The 20,992-nt window shown below is 41.0% G+C and overlaps 1 protein-coding gene across 1 annotated transcript in view; it reads left to right on the top strand.

The window, feature by feature from the left end:
- ptchd4 (patched domain containing 4) overlaps positions 1 to 20,992 on the top strand; it is a 37,584-nt gene that overhangs the window by 9,022 nt on the left and 7,570 nt on the right. Inside the window, exon 2 of the mRNA XM_035143361.2 lies at positions 1,540 to 2,035. Within this exon, the coding sequence (XP_034999252.1) occupies positions 1,540 to 2,035 (496 nt within the window). The remainder of the gene's footprint in view (positions 1 to 1,539; positions 2,036 to 20,992) is intronic.

Raw genomic sequence — 20,992 nt, forward strand, 5'->3', positions numbered from 1 at the left:
AATGATCAAGTGGAGTTTTGAATGTGTGTCTCACCTTGCTGGGCGCCATGTGTGACAGGGTGAAAATGCATCACAATGAAGAAATAATGCTGCACTTAGATTGTAGATGAGTTAACAAATCGTTACCACTGAAAACTCAAACTGAACGTATAACTCCATGAATCAGGATCAAGTGTACTGCAGTGGATCACTAGCTAGCAGTACCAGCCTTTGAAGTGGTTTGATGTCATATTCAGTATTTGTATATATAGCGGTAATTTTGAAACCTGCATGACAAAGAAATGTAATTAAGGCTTGATATTTTACGGTTTAACCTTTAAATTCAATATAAGAAACACTAAGTCAATTTACATTTTTTCAATGTACACATTTTTATCCTACCCGTACACTGGTCGAGAACTGTTGCGTTGCGTTTAAAGGAAAAGTAACTGCAGTCATTTTGTGTTGATTGATTTCAGAGTGGAGTACGTTTTTGTACAATCATCACATATGTTAATAAGCAGAGTACTTATCCTCTAAAATATTTATCCAGACACGTGGGTGAATATTATTCATTGTTAGACTTTAACTTCCTGAGCCATAAACTACTAAACCGTTGTCACATTTATGTTGTGGCTTCCATGTAATCAATCATGTTGGATAATGTTCAGAGGTACATTTTTGGCTGGGGTGGATGAAGCTGTCACACGATTGATTGGGTTCACATCCACATTCCAGTCTGTGGTAAACCTTTGTCAACGGAGGAGAGTTAGTTAAGTTTGTTGCAGTTAAATTTGCTCATACAAATTAGTTGCATAAAAGCATTACTTTCCCTGAGACATTATTTTTCTCCGTAGTCGTGTTCCCTTCAGAAGTTCAATCTTTGTAACCAGTGAAAACTTTTCATACAATGTTTACGTTCAACATTACAAAGGTTGAACGTAAAATAAATTCATCTTTGTTGAAGAAGCTGCACCACCGCTCCTGCACAAAGAGCTGTTCAGTGGCGCTTGACTCAGAACGCAGAACCCAAATCAGTTGGCTTTGCTGTTGTCGTGAACAATCTGTTGTCGTGAATGACGTTGTCACTTGCGTAGATGAGTCTTATTTATTAAAATGTTATTATTATTGAATTTATCATCTGTCTAAATCACACCTAATTCAACGGTGTGAAGTTGATGACATGATTGGTTATGTTTGTTCAGCATACACACAGACAGGGATTTCTGGATTTACTATTGATTTAAGACTTGCTGTGGCGCTCCACATCAACCTGTGGTATTTAGCACCTGCTTTGTCCACAGCTAGATTAGGAGTTCAACTTGGTGAGTCAACATGAAAGCAAATAAAGTGTGAGATCTACCTCTGCACTGCTCTCTGTAGGCTGGAGGTTTCTAGCATGTTGCAAGTGTTTGCTCCCTGTTATCATCAGCAAAATAAGTGTGTTTATGTCACAGGGGCCATGGTATAGTATAGTATTAGAATAAAAAGCTATAATAATGTATTTCTATCAGTATTGTTTCATCAGAGCTAATGTCAGATATCTCTACATCCCTGCAGGATGGCCGTGTGTCCTTCATCGGCCACCAGCTGGGCGGCGTGTCCTATTCACCCAACAGCCGGGACCAGCAGGTCAAGTTTGCCCGTGCAGTTCAAATCACCTACTACCTCCGCAACCATGGACCTGTGGTGCAGGATGCCATTGCCGAGCGCTGGGAGAATGAGTTTGGTGCCTTGGTCAGCCGACTGTCCACGGCCGAGGCTCCCCACGCTTCCGACCAACTCCACATCCAGTCACTCACCTCCTTCAGCCTGTGGCGGGACTTCCACCAGACGGGCGTGCTGGCAAAGGGGGAGGTGCTGGTCAGCCTGGTGCTGGTGCTCCTGGCCGCCACCATCTCCAGCTCCATGAGGGACTGCCTGAGGGGGAAGCCGTTCCTGGGCCTCCTCGGCGTACTGACCATCTGCATCGCCAACGTGACCGCCGCAGGGATCTTCTTTATATCAGACGGGAAGTTCAACTCTACGCTGCTGGGGATCCCGTTCTTTGCCATGGGTGAGTGGGAGCGTGCAGCGTGACTGAGACAGACTGTGTGTCTTATATCTGTGTGTGTAGGAGTGTGTGCGTGTGGTTAGTTAAAGGGCTTATCGGGGTTTGACACTCACAGAAAGTTGATTGGGGAAGGGATTAGCAGAATTGTGTTGGGCTTTTCCTTGGAGGGGGGCCCCGAACGCTCATTGTTGTCAGTATGTGGCATGTGTGTTTCCGTGTGTGTCTTAGCAGACGAGGCTGTGCAGCACATTCTTTTCTTAAGCAGTTTTACATGTTTGTGTGTGTAACTTTTGCATTGAGGACGCGGCCCCTCAGTTGTTGTGCAGGTTTTTCATTATTGCACTAAGCCTCAGGTGATATTATCGTCTCAACCAATGAGAAGCAACACAAAACTCAGAATCCCAGAAAGCCTGATAATCCAATTATGAAGACACATCCAAAAAAAGATAGATTTCATATTTGAAATTTGTAAGTCATATTTAGGTGATGTCAGTGAACCATGATATGTAAAGGTAGAATATATTTGCAGTGGATGCTGAACCATGCTATACCTTTGAATAATCCCTGTGGTGTTACAGAGAGGAAAAGGTGGTTTTTGAGGATGACTCTGCCTCATATCAAAAGTCTGTACAGAATGATGTAATGGACAGTATGTTCCAAAGTCTCCGATGGCATCAGGGCTCTTCACACAATCTTAGGAATACAGAGGCCATGTCATGAAGTCCTCCTCCATCCCCTCTAACAAAGGAGATGGACGTTTCTTTGACCCTATTTCATTAGTTGGCTGTGCAGTATATTGCACATATTTAAATGCGGTTCCTTCCAGAATTTACACAATTGCTCAAATTGTCTCAAATTTCAAGGTCTTGCGATCAAAAGTCACACATTTTCAACATCAACAACAAATGGATTTTGACAAAAAAAAGCTGAAACAACTTAACCACCAACCCCAATATTTGCCCCATATGATGAAATCACCGATAAATTATCGATACATTAAGGGATCAAGATGGAGACTCACTGGCCAGTAAGCACAAGAAAGTACACTGAAGTGAAATGTTTTGGCAAATACCATTTACTCTCAATGGGAGAGTTTGTGTATCGCCATTATTCACTTACAGCTGGAGGAGACAACATATTTCTATTGTTATTGAGCAACAATTTCATTATAACCTTTCAGTATAATGTAAATCAAGTGATCTGAGAGAAAACTAGACTTCTGCACTTTGTCAAGGCTACGTTTCCATCCTTGAGCTAATCTTGCCCTGTGGCCAGAGACAAGAGACGTTGACCAATCACTGGGCAGTTCAGGGAGAGCTGCGTCCGACGTCCCTTCGAGGAAAAGCCTGTCCTGAATCAATGGCAGTAAATCCTTAATGAAAGGTTGCTATTCCAGCATTGGCAACAGCTGCCAAAGCAACCTGCTAAAAAGATGACGGAATAAAGTCCGAAAATAAATTCCCAAAATAAAGTCGGACAATAAACATAATAAGTCAAACGTGGGACATCTGTGTATGAAACCTGTGCATCTGCTCATCTGGTGGAAGGGGTTAAGGTCAGAATACCTCTATGCTAAAACGACAGTATTGAACGTCCTGGGGATGAGACTTAACAATCAACTATATTTCTAGCGATCCCACCTACTGCAGCTTTACTAACACAATATAAATTCACAGTGCAGTGCAGTGTAATATATAATTTTTTATCATTCTGTGCATTTTACGTTATGTCTTCCCCTTTTCATTTTTATTTCTCTCTTCACGTCTTCAGTTATACTATATTTACACTATATCTTGCCTCTCCTTCCTGTGCATTCCTAAGGTCACTGGATCCCCTGGGCTCTGGTATGGCTCTGCTGCAGGCCAGCAGACATAAGGGAAGTTTAAGTAATGCTCAGAAGCAGGAGGCTGGATCCACTCCCTGTGACCTATAAAGGCAGCAGAGGGGATGAGAGGAGAGGAGAGGAGAGGAGAGGGCAATAAAGGTGCCGTGCTGAGAGAGGATAAGAAGGAAAGTCAAGGAGAAAAGAGCAAAGAAAAAAACTGCATGTGATAGACAGAGGTAGAGGCAGAAAGTCACATCCAGAAGGAGGAGGTGGAGAAGGGCAAAGAGATGGAGAGGACTTGATTAAGTCTGTAATTTCATGTGACAGGACCTTAGAGGCAGCAGATGTCCACCCTCCTCTTGGGAGGTCCCGACTGAGACACACCCCTATCACTTTATCACCGCCACATCAGGGCAGACTCTGAGGACAGAAACGGATACTGATGCCCGATCTGTCAGTGAGGCGCCCCCTGTTGAGAGGTCATCACTGTTCAAAGCTCTCTCTCTGGACGTTTTAATTCAAATAGCAACTTGAATTACTGACTGGATTATTTCAGAGCCTGGGCAGTTGTCATCATCAGTTAGCAATGTTGGAGTACCTTTTAACATCCTGGCTTTAATGTGGTTTGAGCCCAGGATGATGTTATTGTGTTACTGCAGCCTTTTCAAGTCCAGGCTGCCAGGAAATTCATTCGAAGGAGTTATAGGGCCACACGGAAAATAAAACAAATGAGAATAAGATTTGATTAAGTTGTAATATTAAGAGAATTAAATTGTAATATTACAAGAATTAAATCATAAATAAATGGGAATAGTCATAAATTATAATATTCAGAGGTCAAAGTCACGTGTAAAGTCACAAAATTACAAGGATAAAGTCATAATAATAAGAGAAAAAAGTTGTATATTTATGTGAGTAAAGTCACGATATAACGAGAATAAAACCGTAATCTTAGGCTCCGTGTGATGTGTGAAGGGGAACATCAAAGGATCAGTCTGTTGTCTGCATTAAAACGAGCAATGTGGAGCATTGTTAAGTTATACTTTAGTAGAGGGCTCACACATATCAAAATACTAATACAACTCTGCAATGTTATTTTCAGCTAATGAGTTAGCCTGCAGCTGCCGCTGGCCACATGCTAACAAACACCTTTGCTGAAGCTGAGGTACCCAGACACTTCTGAGCCTCGGTATGCACAGTCCCATGATTCATTTATGGCGCTGATATACACCATGGACCTAATTATCTGGTCTGAATATAGTCCCATGGCTTCTTAGTTTGTTCTTGTGCCCTTCATCTCCTCTGTGGAGACAACATAAACACTTGGGATCACAGTGCACTATTTAAAAACCATATGTATAAAATTGTTATTAGCACAGAATCTGAAATTATACCGATGGTGCAGGTCTTCCATGTAGATACAAATGGACATTTCATTGTTCTTGGCCACGGTTTATTTTTAATACTACAGCAAAAGCGCTAAAAAACAGTGCTTGTAGCAATGTGTGTTTGTTGCAACTGATGTGGGCCGAGTCTTCAGTAGTGCCATGGTTTTCTCAGACTGCATTTAAGGTGAATGTAATGAATGTGTGGACTTGGGCAGTTTCAATGTCTGCTCAAAGCATGGCAGTTACAGAACAGTTACGATACCATAACATGAGCCAGTTTTATTTTAGGTTTCTCCTTTTAGTGCTGTGGGGGCTAAGTGTGAGAGATTTAGAGATTTAGCTGTATCTTCATAACCAGGAAGGTGGTATTAAGGGACTAGGTGAAGTATGTTGTCAGCGACGTGAACACCTTGGAATTTAAAGCTGGCTTTTAGACTAAGTGTGTGAAAAGAGCAAGGCTTAGAGCTCCATTTCCAAGACACTTAACCTACTCCATTAAAGTGCATCAGGCACTATAAGAAATGAGTAATGCAAATCATTTTCTGATTATTTCATCATTATGCCATTATAAATATATATTAGATTGTATTTGCTACAATATTTTGCTATATTTACATTTACCTTACAAAGGGACATACCTCCCCATACGTATTACACACAAACACATGAAAGTGGATGTCAATAGACTTTCATGAAAGTATATTTCAGAAGCACGGATCACAAAAATATGTATTGGTCCCTGCAGTAAACTTGGCTCCATCACATTGAAGTAGAAAAAGGTGACGCACAACCAAAACCATCCATCCCTAAAGCTCTCCATCTGTCAGGCCTGTGGTGTGAAGTGGCCAGATGAAGGCCACGTCTGAGAGACAGCTCACCGCCCAATAGGTGTGTGTCTCTGGGCATTTAAAGCTGAAAAACTGTTCTGTCTGACAGGATGGAAGTTAAACTCTGACATAAATGGCACATATGTGTGTTGAGACACCGCTCAGCACTGTGAGGTGTAGTGTTTACAGCATCATGCTGTTGGGAAGCTTTTCTTAGCTTAGTCAGGACTGGCACACTGGTCAAGATTTAGAAAACGGGGGGGAAAAAAACCTGTCAAGACCCTTGGTATAATAACAGGCAAGTCTATAGTTTTGGGATATTAGTATACCAAATTATGCTAAAACAAATTAGTAAACAAGAGTCACAAGGTGCTTTACAGTGCCAAAGAGGTTAAAAACAGATTTACGCCATACAAATGTAAAAAGAGAAAAAAAACACACACTAAAAACAATTCTATAGAGTCCAGTAGAGAGACCGAATCATATGAATGCCTACTTAAACAGGTATGCTTTTAACTGGATTTTAAATGGTTTCACAGAATCAGTAAACCGTTAAGATTTACGTAAAGCATTCCACAACTTTGGTGCTATTGTCTCAAAAGCCCAGTCACGACAAGGGTGGAGTACATCTCTCAGATATGTAGGTGCCTGATGGTGCAGTGATCGGTATATAACAATAAGAATTTTCAACTGAATTCTGTAAGTGACAGGGAGCCAGTGAAGAGAACTAAGTATGGGTGTAATGGGACCATCTGTTTGACCTAGTAAGAAGTCTAGCGGCGGCATTTTGGATTGCTTGTAGATGACTGAGGGCTGATTTGCTTAAAGAGTAAAGAGCAATGTATAGGTCTCCATTTACTAATATATATGTATAATATTCCTAAGATAGAAGAAACAAGACTTAGGTAGCTGCTTTATGTGTGTGTATAATATAACCCCTAAATTAGGTAGACTAGACCAAGAGGCTGAGGAAAGAAACCGTAAACTTTGTTTGATTGGAGGGACAACTTTCAGATCGTCTTTTCTTTGTTTAGAGTTTGCAGTGGTGCAATCTCTGATAGCTGAAGCTTAGACAACCTAAATGTCTCTCTAGGATTGATAGATCATTTTAGTTGGATTTCATCTGCGAAAAAAGAAAATATACATTCTTAATGATTTCTCATGATCTCACTCAAGGGCAGCAAATACAGTGAGAATAACAGGAGCCCCGAAACGGAACCGTGTGGGACACCACATGGCAGTGGAGAGGAGTCAGACAAAACGTCTCCACAAGAAACAGGGCAGCTTCTCCCAGTAAGATAAACTGAAACCCAGTCTAAATTAGTGTGAACGTGGAAAATTACAATTTAAATCAAAAATGATCTGATCAGAAAATAAGACTATAGGACTATGAATCTGAGAAGACATTTGGTCAACAGTTGGTGGCGCTACAGAGGCATTGTGATTGCTACAGAACTGAGGTTTGATTGTCAGCCATACGAGGCACATAACCAAAATGATCTTTTCAAAGTTGTGACAAAGTCTGATGGTATCCAATATTCAAGAGAGAATTTTCCTCTCTCCAAATTTGATTTGGCTTGTCAAATGTAAAGCTGCGTCATGGTTTCCCTTTATCTCTCACATCGTAGTAGAACTAATCCATTATTCTCTCTGAACAATCCAGCTGATGTCATCAGGTCCTTGAATCATGTAGCGGAAGAAAACCCGGCACGGAGCAGGTACCATCACGTGTCGGCGGACCTTTGTTTAATATGGAGCAGCTTCCTCTCCTGCCTTTCTCCCCTGCGTCTATCGGCCGTGTCATCTTCGAGCCGGCCAATTACTGCTGAGCTGAGCTTGTCACTTTGTTCTCTCTCTGGATATGTGACGGCTGTTAGAAGTGCGAGGAGGAGAGGAAAGAAAGCAGAGGAGGGCTCATGAAACATACCTGCTGTGTCTTCACAGAGGGAGTGATGCCTCTGCCAGTCTCTGACAGGCCCAAATAAACTCAGGTATATTGACCTTCCCAAACTCTATTTTATTTACTCAACGCAACATGCAGCTACATCCTACAGGGGCATGATGGAACTCTATAGTGCAGAGGTGTAATCTTTTTTTTCACCCTAGCCATATTTGACTCGCAGTGAGAACATAAATTGCCTTGAATGGCTGCCTTGCACGAAGGGTGTGCAGGTGTTTGTGTTTTATTTTCGGCAGAAAGTCAAACTACAAATGCCTTCATCAGTCAACGTCGCTCACAGCAGCATCAAGGTTATGTGGATGTAAACTGATATCACCACCTAAGATAGTGGTGATGTGAGTGTGGAGATTCCCTTTACAACCTCAGGGGCTCACGTCGTACATATATTCTGAACATAAGATCCATTTATTTAATGTAGCTTTGAGTTCCAATGCCGAAGAAGACCATAGGATGAGATCAAAAGCTTTTCCTTGTTCATTGCTCTGTGCTGCTTCTTTTTGTTATATATTTTCCAACACAAACACCAACAGTGATATTTCTTCAATAAGCTGATATTGGCCCCAGCCAAACCTCATCTGTGCTTTATTCACGTTATATGTTGTGGTGTTACATGTGGAAACAAAAACAAAAAAATAAGATCAAGGCCATTATTTTTGCTGTGAAACTTTGCTTGTCTTCATGAACTTAATAAAGAGTAATCAGATATTTGGTGGTAGGTAAATCAGGTGATTAAGTTAGAAAGCACTAGCGGGTATAAAGCGATATGCATAAAACTTTCTGAGTATATTCAGCAGCTCTAGATTTGAGCTGTGATACATTTTGGATATTAGTTTTTTATCTCCCCAGTTCCCAGGACTGTTTTTGCCTGAGGCAATACATCAAATTTTTAGCAACTATCATCTGCTCACTGATGATGTATGGCCCTTCTTGTCTCTTTTATTAAAGTAGAGAATACTTCTCTATAAGTATTCCTATTCTATTTCTATAAGTTATACTTTTTTGTTCACATATTCCAATTTGTCAATCAGCCTGGACAATTGATTGGTATATTTATCCAAATGGCAGTTAACATGAAAAATATATAGCTCTTTGTTGACTTGAATTAATAATAATTTCCAGGTTAAATCTCTGGTCATCAAAGGCAAACTCTCTGCCTCATCAATCTGAACCTGTGATGCTCCCGTACCTCTTTCTGAACATCGATATTTTTTACACACTGACATTTTTTTAAACCTGTGAGGGCAAAATAGATGGTGACACTCAACATTCATGCACAGTGACCATCCCTGCTGACGGTGAAAAAGCCCTCCGGGAATTCCTGCCCGTTTCACAAAGCAGCACTGGGAGAGTGATGATCGATCCAGGGATGTTATTGCCGTGAGTGGCTCTGGGAGGAAGGAGGTATGACAGCTTCAGCGTCGTTATTTAGTGCATCAGGGAGGAATAATAAACCAGGTACATTAATTAATATAGCTCCGTAATGACATTTAGTACCAAATGGTAAAAATGCGATGTTTCTGAAAAGAAAGTGATCAGAATGTCCTTGATGTTTCCATCAGACACTGAATGTTGCTGTGGGCAACAGGAAAACAGATTTTTTGACGGCCGCTAGAATTATTTCTGACTTTATTCCTAGTGTCATGTTCAAATTGTATTAAGCTTTTCCAAACATGTCTTCCCTTCTCAATTCATAATTATATAATCAGTGTTCACTAGTCTGTGTCCACTCTTTAATTGAAGACTGTGAAATGTGAACTTTGCTGTATTTATAGTACAAAGAAACTCTGCTTCTTGCAGGTAAAACTGAGCGTAGTATCAGGGAGGAAAAAGGTTAAGTTGAATTAAATCAGATTACTGACTGTGGAGGGATGTAGCAGTCACAGTCACACATGACGATCTGGCAACCTAAACCCAGGAGGATCATTGGGTTTCCTGGACAGAGGATGTGGAATCGGTTGGCCTCAAAATGCTCTTACTTTGTATTTTTTCTGACAAAATAAGGCAATTAGAAATGTTTTGTTTACTGATGCCAGAGGATGATACATATTGATGCTTTGAGCTTAACACTAACTCATCTTATTTGTGTTAGCATGTTAATAATCTGGCTTATTTAAGAAAGGTATTGATCATCGTGAGGTGATCGGTGTTGATATTGTGATGTTGTTTAAACTGTAGCAGGTCAGAGACGTCTGCTGTGTCAGTGTTTGTGTGTGTTTGCGAGAGAGAGAAGTGAGCAGCAGAGTCAGTATGTGTGTGTGTGTGTGTGTGTGTGTGTGTGTGTGTGTGTGTGTGTGTGTGTGTGTGTGTGTATGCCCAAATGATTGACATCCTGAATTTGGTCAAATGAATAAGAATTATATTAAGAATAAAAATCATGATACCTGCATTGCTCAACATTATTTTTGCATTTGCAATTAGAATAAAATGTGCATTGTTGTTATGCAGGACCTTTTGAAGTTGACTTTGATAGCACTATATTCCCTAACTTCTGTTACTTAAAAAAAAAAGTGCAGTGTCTGCTGCTCAAGCTCTGGCTCCAGCAGCAGCTACACCAACAAGCAGAGCAACACATGATAATCTGTTTACAGCGTCATTTGTCAGCCCGTTTGCATCACAGGCAAGTCATTTGTATTCCCCACTGCCACATTACTGCCACCAACCTTGATGTAATTGACTGAACCATGGTGTTTCAGTGTGTGCTTGTCTGAAGGTTTACTCCCATACTTCATACTTCATACCTAATGATTATGGGGAGAGGACTCATAATCAGTTCTTTTGCGATTTGTGATATTTGCCATAACAGTAAAGAACTGTGTTGGTCCAGTTTTGAGGTAACTGAAAGAAAGGAATCAATGGAATCCATGTACGTGTGTGACAGCTTAAGTGTGTGTGTGTGTGTGTGTGTGTGTGTGTGTGTGTGTGTGTGTGTGTGTGTGTGTGAGATTCAGGTATTACTCATGTTGTCGGGACCTACATCTGTTTACACACTCACGTTATGGGGACTTGTCTTCCTTATGAGGACGCAAATCAAGTCCCCATAAGCTAACGTAAATTTTAAGATGAAGACATGTTTGAGGTTAGGTTTAGAGTTAGGCAATATGGTTAAGGTTAGAGTGAGTCTCCAGGAAATCAATGTAAGTTAATGTAATGTCCTCAAAAGTCATGGAGACATGACTGTGTGTGTGTGTGTGTGTGTGTGTGTTGTGTGTGTGTGTACAGTACATGTGTCATATGTGGCTCCTCCTAAGTATTGATCTTCACATTACTGTCAGAGTTAACGGTCAAGAAACAGCTGACCTACACACACAGACACACACACACACACACACACACATAAAACCAATAGGAAGTACATGTCACATACTGTATGCAGCATGGAAAATTACTTGAGTACATACCTGGATGCAGCGTTGAGCTAATGTTGCTAATGCTAATGCATGTAATTTTAAACCGTAGCATAAAGTATTAAAGTTTAATTATTTAAATCTATTGATTTACCAGTATGCAATAAAATGTTAGAGAAATATAATCAACACCACAAGTATCCGATCAGATGCCTCCATGTGTGACATATTAAATGACATTAATCAGGCAGCTGTATAATTATTCACTAATGTGTGACAGGGGAGTAATGGACACAATGGATATGAGACCACTGCGGCCAATTGGTCTCAGATCTGCATCACAGGGGACCAGCGCTCTCATGTTTAGGCTTTGAAAGAGAAATTATTATACTTGACAGACCAATAGAGGGGCTGTAGCCGCCACACATAAAGCTAGAACCTAGAACACTTGTCCATTTATAGTGATGACAAAACTCATATGTTATTAGGGTACGTGTGACTTTTAGATTGCATCATTTCTGTGTTGGAGAGGAAATAATGATATCTGTGGTAAGGATGTTTGGCAGTCAGGTGAGTAGATAAACAGAATTCAACCGGAGTACAGCAAAAGGTCACTATTGATTCAGGTGACCTCAGGATCAACTTCTGCAATACATGTTGAGACAACGGAGTCACATGCTAGACAGTGGATGTACATGCTTTGCATAAAGTTTATGTCGAGCTGTACCCTAGATGGAAATGTCTTCTGTAAGCATAAACTAAGTAGATATTAAGTACATTTTCCATTACAGGAGCACACTGGAAGTCGTTTTAAAGGGATAATTCGTGATGCATAGCTATAGTCTTGTACCTTTGCATTTTTTCTTTTTCCCCACATTTAGTTTTCCTCTGAATCAAATGATTAAAGGCCAATTCATCTCGTAGCTGGTTGACCTGGTTACAGTCTAAAAACTCCCCCTTTTCAGGATTTTCTGAGTTGCTGTAAAAGTGGTCAGTCACTGTTGTGCTGTATTGTTAAGAATTATACATTTTTAGTTTGTCACTTAACATGAATTTTATAATCAATATATTTTGGATTGTTTAAAAAGATATTTAGAAAAAGCCACGGCTCCTCCTACATGTCACCGTCTCATTAGATTTGGTATTTGTCTCAGTGTGTGAATATTGACCAGGGAGAATATCAGCGTCACTGTTACTGATGAAAGTCAGTGAGCAGGTGTTGTGGAGGCTAATCCATTTTTAAAGGAACAGCCGGCAGGAGGTGCAGGGTTTTGAGAGGACCCCTCTGAACAGCACTTAATACGCATCAATGAGTCGTGAGGTCTTGAATTTTAAATGGGCCGACAGAGAACTTTAGTTAACCGTGCCTCATCCTTTGTTGCTGTATATTTTGGGCTGTTGTGGTATTTTTGTTTCGCTGCATAAACTGCTAGTGAAGTCGTGTCACATCAAAGGTGAGATTGCGACAGCGATGTTTTTCTCTTATGGTGTCTCAGAGTCACATAGATTGCTGCAGGTTTTCAGCAACGGTTATGTAAAATATTCATCGCCTGAGGAACATTTTGAATCAGAGTGGTGTTTGTTTTTGTAATGCGAAATGTTCCCTGTGCTCTGTGTGGTCTGACATCTGCACATTGACACTCAAAGTGTTACTGTCAATTAAACTGTCAGTAAATGAATCTTCTGTTTATTCGTCAGAATTCAGTCCAAACCCAAAATATCACAACTGCAACAAAATGTTACAATGTAGCAGAAACAGACACTTAATTTAACTTATAATTGAAGTTTAGCATCTCTAGTGATTTATTTAACTCTCAAGAAACATGGGAAATTGATTCTATACAATAATAATAATAATAATAATATTCAACTTTATTTATATGGTGCTGTTCAAAACCAGAGTTACAGAGGTGCTTCACAAAATAAAATATAATTTCAAAGTTAGCAAATACTAGAAAAGCCTCATCCTAATGCAATAAAAGAGCAAGCATGAAACATTAAAATAATAATGTAAAAAAACTATAAAAATGGCAGTCTACACGCATGAAGCGCTTTTTTGAATTGAGTCACTGATTCTGCTGATCTAATGTTGACGAGGTGTTGGTTCCACTGTGTTGGAGCTAAAACCATAAAAACATGACCCCCTGTGTTAAAGCCTGGATCGTTAGACTGTTAACAGCATTTGATTCTCTGTTCTCAGGGGCTTTGGAGCAGAGTCTAGGGTTACAAAGCAAAGTAAAAACTAGGGAGGTCATTCCCCTAAATACAACAACACAACTCGGCACACCACACCTCAGCAACAGACAGAGAAGCAACTTTATTAGATATTACAAACAATAAAAACCAAGCTTCTGAAATGAGGAATCCATGAACAGAAGGACACAAACAGCACATGTGCAAAACATAAAGACAGTTTACTGCAGAGCAGCAACAGTAACATACTGTGGATGTTTTCCTGCAGAGGGAGAGGACTTAATAATGCAAATGGGTAAATTTGCTGTTTCACACCTGGAGGTACTTCCAGAGAATCTGTTTCAAACCTTGCCAGCCTCCTGCTCAAAATGCAGGATAATGATGCCACTGAACTGCAGGGGGAATGTGAGTGTGTGTGAGGATTGTAGCAACCCGGCTGAATGATGGTGTGACTCTCTTTTACTGATGGTTCATAACGCTTTATTAACAACTCCAAACATGCCGTGAACAGTGTGAACACACCATAAGAGCTAAGAGGAAAACAAACAAATATTACTTCCCTTAATATCCTTAAAGGTGTAAAAAATATTCAACTTACATGATACAAACATGAAATCCCCATCACCTTGATATAGCTATTTATCTTAACAAAATGACAAACTCTTGATAGAACTCTGGCGGTGGCCTCGCCCCGGGACCTGTACACGCCCGCTAAGATCAGCAGCCCTACGTAGGCGCGCAGGTCGGTCTCGTCCATCCCTTTCCATTCGTCGCCGTATTTTCGACGACACTCCCGATTCGTCATCTCCAGGATGGTGTTCTCTACCGTCTGCGTGATGAACAGCCGGAACGTCGAGGCTAGGTCACCGGTGCGGGACATCGCGTGGATCGTGGGGCCCGGGGGGACCCCGCTTTGAGCCGCAGCAGAGGAGGAGGAAGAGGAGGAGGAGGAGGAGGAGGAGCGGCCCTCGAGGACCATGTTATTTCCCCGTTTCTTGACGGGAAGGTCCCTCTTTCCACGAGTCCGGTGGTGGTGGTGGTGATGGTGTCGCCGTGGTCGACACCATCGACGAATCTGCAGAAGCATCACCCACTGGGTCTTCGTCGCCGCCGTCGTTGTCTTCGTAGTCACCGTCGTCGTCGCCGTCCTCTCTGTCTTCTTCTCGGTCAGCTTTTCGGTCTGCTTCTCCATCTCCTTGTCCGTCCGCTTCTCGGTCTGGCTCTTTCGCGTCCTCTTCGGGTTCAGAGGATGGTTGCTGGGAGAATAGCTGTTGGAGAACCTGTTCTCTGGTGAAATGCTCCTGACGTGACATTGTGCCATGGTCCGGGAGGGTGGCACACGGAGAATGGCCCACCGGCTTCTCTGTGGGTCTAATGTACCCCCCTAGATTACAATTGGAATCAGGTATGGATCTAAATGACCCCACAGAGCACCACAGTGCCCTCTCTGGGGGTCATGACCCCCCAGGAGAATTGGATAATGACAATCCTTGGGTCACCCTAACCCTAACCCTGACCGGCCAGGGCTTGCGGATGATCGCACGCACGCACGCACGCACGCACGCACGCACGCACACACACACACACACACACTCTGGGTCAATCTGACCCAGGGACAACACGAGGGTTAACTTAAATTACGTGGAAATTTCATGTTGAAGGCTCATATGGCTCAAAGCAGTATGTCTTCAAGTAGGAGCCCATTGCTCATAGTAAGAAATGTAGTTAGAAAATAAGTTTTAACTATATTTGAATGTAATTTGATGCAAAGGAGGAATGAGTCCATGATACTCCGACTGAGAGTAAATTTGTTAATCTCACCCTGCAGTCTGGGTGATGATGCGGTCTTTCAGTATTCATCACTTCTGTCTGTAATCCCCTGCAGCAGGGTTAAACTCACCTCCACCAAAGACTGTATGAGCTAACAGCTGCAGTGAGACAGCAACTACAGGCAGCACTAGGGATGAGCGAGTACACCATTATCCGTATCTGTACCTGTATCTTTTCAAACAACTAAATTATCTGTATCCGTATCCGTACACGGACTTGAACCGGAAATGGGCGGGGCTTAAACCAAAAGTTGGTATTTTAAGCCTGACATGGGTGATCAGAAGTTGCTATATTTATTGTTTATTAGAAAACTATTTAAAGAACAGCCTTAGACTTGAGGTTCAGATCAAATTTTTGATCACAAGGGTAGGAGGAATATTCAGAACAAGTTTTTTATAAAGTTTAGTGAATAAACTTCAGTGAATCAATGAACACATGCAGTATTAAGAAGTATTGAGTGAACGGATACTCGTTTCATACGAGTATTCGGCTCAGTTAGATTGTAGAAAGGTTCTATATGGTTGTTATAAAAATACAACAACTGGGATTTATATGGAGCGTTATCAACCAAATATTGACCAGGACATGAAGATTGCTTTTTGGCTTCCCCAGTGTTCGTCCTCACTTTCATTCCCCCTCATCTGTTTTTATTGAATTTGTGCAACGAGCAACCTCCTTGCAATATTGGCTCCTTTGTCATCACTACCCGTATGATGAGCCAGAATGGTTAACCGTCATCCTGATTGGAGGAATCTACAGTGGGTGGGAGTGGTTGACCTGACATCTTGCCTCACAATGGATGCATTTCAGGGGTCCACATAAGTTTTATAGCAGAAGTTTAGTTTAATGACTCAGTGGATTTTGGTGTGGGCCAGGAGAGGGGGGACGGACATATGCAGCCCCCAGCTTCTCTTTTGGGAAGAAAATAGTCTGCAGGACAGCCAGTGACAAACAGCCCTTCTAAAATCCATTCAGGCTTGTACCTGCATCGTGCAGGTGCTTGAGATACAAGGCCTCTTGCATCTTCATCCTTCCAGTATATCCAGGATTTCAGAAATACGGAGGTCTTAAGTCTAAGTGCCTGCTGAGGCTCAAATTAAGCACATGGAGCCTAATGGAGATAGAAACACACACAATGTGATTTCACTGATATGCTCAGTTAAATAAAATAAGACTTCAGTGACCTGGGCATCACATTTCAGCTCAGAATAAAAAGAGATAACACCTATCCTTTTCATTTACACAGAGCACCCAGGCATTAGACTGTATTTATATTAACACTGCAGATACCAGGGGAAGGAGTAATTATAGGGATTTTGGGTTTAGAGTCATTCAAATGGACCTTCAGCACTTCAGCTATGTAAGTGGACAACAGAGGACTGAACCATGTCACTAAATCCTTCCCCTTTAGTTATTGTTGCTTTGTCTCTTGAGTCCGTCCAATCAAGCACAGTCAGTATAATGTCCACAAATGTAACATCAGCGGCTTTACCATTTAAAGTACATAGTAATTTTGGAATGGCAAACGTGTCAATAGATTTTTTTCACAGTCAGGTTGGGTAACATAAATAAAAAAAGTTGGTTGGAATCAGTTGCAGACATTTTAACATCACTGAATTTGACAATGAAAACCTGCCAAAGGGTCTTAAATATGTATATTTTTAAGACATATTTAAGGTTAGGCTATGTGATGCAAATCCAGGCTAAAACTAACCGCCCAACTCTTAATCTTAATAATCTATCAATAATTAAAAATGTAGCTTGTTTCAGTCTGCGTGGACTTTAGTTGAAAGACTCATTGCCTCCATGATTTGACATTTGCTGTTTCACAGTGGAGCTTAGCAATAAATTGGTTGTATATCATTTACATTACAATGACAGTCTGAGAGGTTCAGCATGCAGATAGAGAATAACAGGGAACCGACAACTGATCCTTGTGGGACGACACAAAACAAAGCGACATTAGAGAAGGCTGCACACAAAGCCGAGGACATGTTGTCCACTGTGTTTGAGAGAACTAAAGTCACAAGTACAACTCAATGATAAGAGGTTTTGTTTAAAATTGTAAATTCCTAATAAAAACAAGCAAGAAAATACTGCAGGCATCACTTCATTGTCCTCCATAGCAACAGGAAAGAGCCTAACTAGGGAGCTTGACAAGTGCAAATTCATATTTACTTTACTGTAGCCAGCTGTTATTGTCCAAATATTCTCCATTCATTGCACATAGCTGTTCACAGATATTGACTTACTTCACTGCAGCTGTCAAAACCTGCAGTGTCAGAGGAAATAAAGGGAGGTGAAACGAGGCAGCCTTGTTCATTTGCTCTCTATATGCATGTGTTTGTGTGTGGGTGAAGAAGACGAGTGCTACAGCAAATGAGAGTCTGGTCTCCCCTGCAGACTCATTGTTGTGGCTATAAAGTTCTAAGATGGTAGTCACGCTGTGTGTGTGTGGGACACTGGTTTAGTTTTATCACAGCAATAATCGAGGCTGGTGGGAATGCAGCAGTCTCTTGCTCAGCCTCAGTTGCTGTGTTACAGAGGCCTCTGTAAGACGTTCAGTTTTGCATCTATCAGCATTCAGACATTGAGAGAACTGTCGTTTTTTTTTCCAAAGATGATTAGCATTGAGCTTCAGTCGTGCTCCCAGCCACGTGCTGCTCTCCATCCCACCGTTTGACTCTCTTACCCATTAAGGCTCCTGCACTGTTCAGGCTTTCCTCCTTCCTTTGTCCTCTGGATGACATTTTGAACACCTGTTTGTAAATCAATCTCTTAGTTTGTGTGTATCCTACAGTGTTAGTTACAAGAGCGAAACAGTGTGGATGTAAGTGCCGGATTTTGATTTAGCTTCAGTACTTTTGACAGAAACTGAAACGTGAGAGAAGAAAACATCAGATAATATTGCAGCAGTATCTCAATATCAATAGCAGTAATGATTATTTTGATAATAAATGAATCTGTCAATTACTTATTCGATTATTAATCGGATATAAAGACAAATGCTAACTTATACAATGCTGTTTTTGTGTGTATTATAGACATCTGCCACTTTATTATGATGATATTCCAGATTAAGATATCTACTAGTCATAATTCAAGTTCATGATATCTACAGCACCATTCAGACAACTTTAAACTGTATTTAAGGTATCTTAAATTGAGGCCAATTAAAGATATCGTCATCTGGAATTAAATGTTATAACTGGGTTAGGGTTACTGTGGCATCCCTGGCTTGGATCCAGCATGTACGCACACACACGTATACAAATGCACACATCTGTCAGAATCCTTCTTCGGAGATAAGAACCAGGGACACTTTACCAGATGGGCTCATTGCCATTATCCACCTCCGCCTGCCAGCAATCAATCACTCTAATGAATCTGTGAGCTCTTCCAATCATGTCTGGAAAATAACATGCTTCCTAGCATCCTATTTGGTAACTAGTGAAGGGAAACACACGCATACGCCCCTGGTGTAATGCTGGTGTGGATTCCCTCTGAGTCCACACCCTCTAAACCAACTGACACTAACTAATTGACTTGCAGAACAGCTTAATAAAACTAAAAGCAGGAAGAGCCATCTAGCCGACTCATTACACTGGCCTAATCCTTTATAGTTAATTAACTTTTTTCCCCCTCTCTGTCAAACAAAGGGAAATTTATAATACTGTCAATCCCCCCCTTACTTTCCTGTCCACCTACAGTGCTCTAACTGAAAGGAATATTTTAAAGCTGATGTCCACAGAGAAACGAGTGCCCAATCCATCTTTCACTCTCACTGAAATATTTACGTAGTGGAGGAACATTCAATTAATTGTAGTGTTCACAAATTTATGAGACAGTCTCCCCGACCACCACCCCCACCCTCCTCTTCAAATGTATGTTAATCATTCTTGTCACACTAAAATTGTTTAGCGGCCAGTTAGCAGCCAGTACTTTGGAATTAAAGGATGTCCTTACATGTTTGCTGCGTCTGCTGACACTGTGATACCAGCTGGTTCATTCAAAATACCCTAAAATATATAAAAATCAAATGTAACCTATACACTTAAGGTCTTGACCTTGTTATGTTGTGATTTGGCTTTTAGCCATGGACTTTTGTGTGACCACCTTGTAACCTAGTTTAAATAAGTGCTATTATTATTATTATTATTATTATTATTATTATTATTATTATTATTATTATTATTATTATTATTATCATTATTATTATTATTATTAATAAAGTTGGACCCTGAAGAGCCACTGGTTCGAGAATTACTTTGCCCCACTGCAAATCCTTTTTTCTTCTCCTTTCATGATGTTCACCCTCCCTGGCAGTGATACAATCCTATCTGTTTTAATTTTTCATACAGAAACCCATGAGCCCTGGCTGCAGTGGCTCTGCAGAGGAAGTCTGACACAGGCATGAGTCAAGAGTGTATTTAAAATAAAATGAGTTGTTGCAGTTTGGGCCAAAACACAACTCCATGGGGGCCAAAGACAGCACCACCGCTGCAGAACTCCTCCAGAATCGATCATTTATTCAGTCTAATTTATCTTTGCCAACTTTTTCTCACTGGTACTGGCACATGTAACAGAATTTTAAAGTAAGTAATATTCAATGCTAGACTTCAAAGGAGGAAAAACACAGCTGCACCGGCCTGTATGAGTTGAAAGTTACTGGTCTGTTGAACCCAGCCAGGATTCACAGCTTCACATTCTGACCACATCCGCCTGGGACGTAAAGTTGCTCTCACCGAATTACTGCTCCACAGGGTTCGGAAAAAGCATATTGTCACCACTGTCACCTCGGCAGTGCGAGCAGGATAATTACGCTTGAGCATTGTGAGTCGGCGCAATGTGGTTCATACTTTCTGTGGGGGTTTCTGCAGCGTGCTGGAGGCAGGATGTAACATTAACATTCCACTGCAACGATCAAGTTGTTTTTGTTTGAATTGACATCTTCTTTGGTGTCTTTTATGTGTGTTGCTGTTGTTTGTGCTGATATATTTGTGTTATTTTAGTTTTTCTCCGTTTTTCTTCCAATGTGTGTCACTGTGAGCCCTCAGGAGAATCTCCTAATTTATTCTCACATGGGCTCACTCAGACATTATCTAGATGGTTCAAGAGATAATGTTCAGAGTTCAGTGCATGTCTGGAAGCACCTTTGGTTTAATTAGTCTTAAAGGTCAGTAGTCGGGTGTTTTATACTGAAATTCACCTTAGGAGTCAGAGTTTACCTCTTCACTTCGGCATCTACCTTTACCAGATGCATTTCATGCACAGATGTTTAAAGCAATCCAACTATCTCTATTATTTATTTAATATCTATTCTATGACCTCAACTATGACCTCAAATGTAACCAGGAGAGTTTCGATTCCTCCTTTGAAATGCATTAATTGTCTGTTGTCTTACACTGACTTCTCGAAACCAGGCTGTTTGAAATAATTCTTTATAATCATGATGCACAAATCCTTACTGGTTCAACTTCTATGACGAAACATACATTTAAGGCCACAGACAATCTCAACATCAGCAGTGTGTCTGATTCATTATGCAGTAACATTGACCATATTCTCTTCATGAAAACTCTCACAACATACA

This window comes from Hippoglossus stenolepis, chromosome 20 (assembly GCF_022539355.2).
Source record: "Hippoglossus stenolepis isolate QCI-W04-F060 chromosome 20, HSTE1.2, whole genome shotgun sequence".
NCBI classification, from domain to species: Eukaryota; Metazoa; Chordata; class Actinopteri; order Pleuronectiformes; family Pleuronectidae; genus Hippoglossus; species Hippoglossus stenolepis.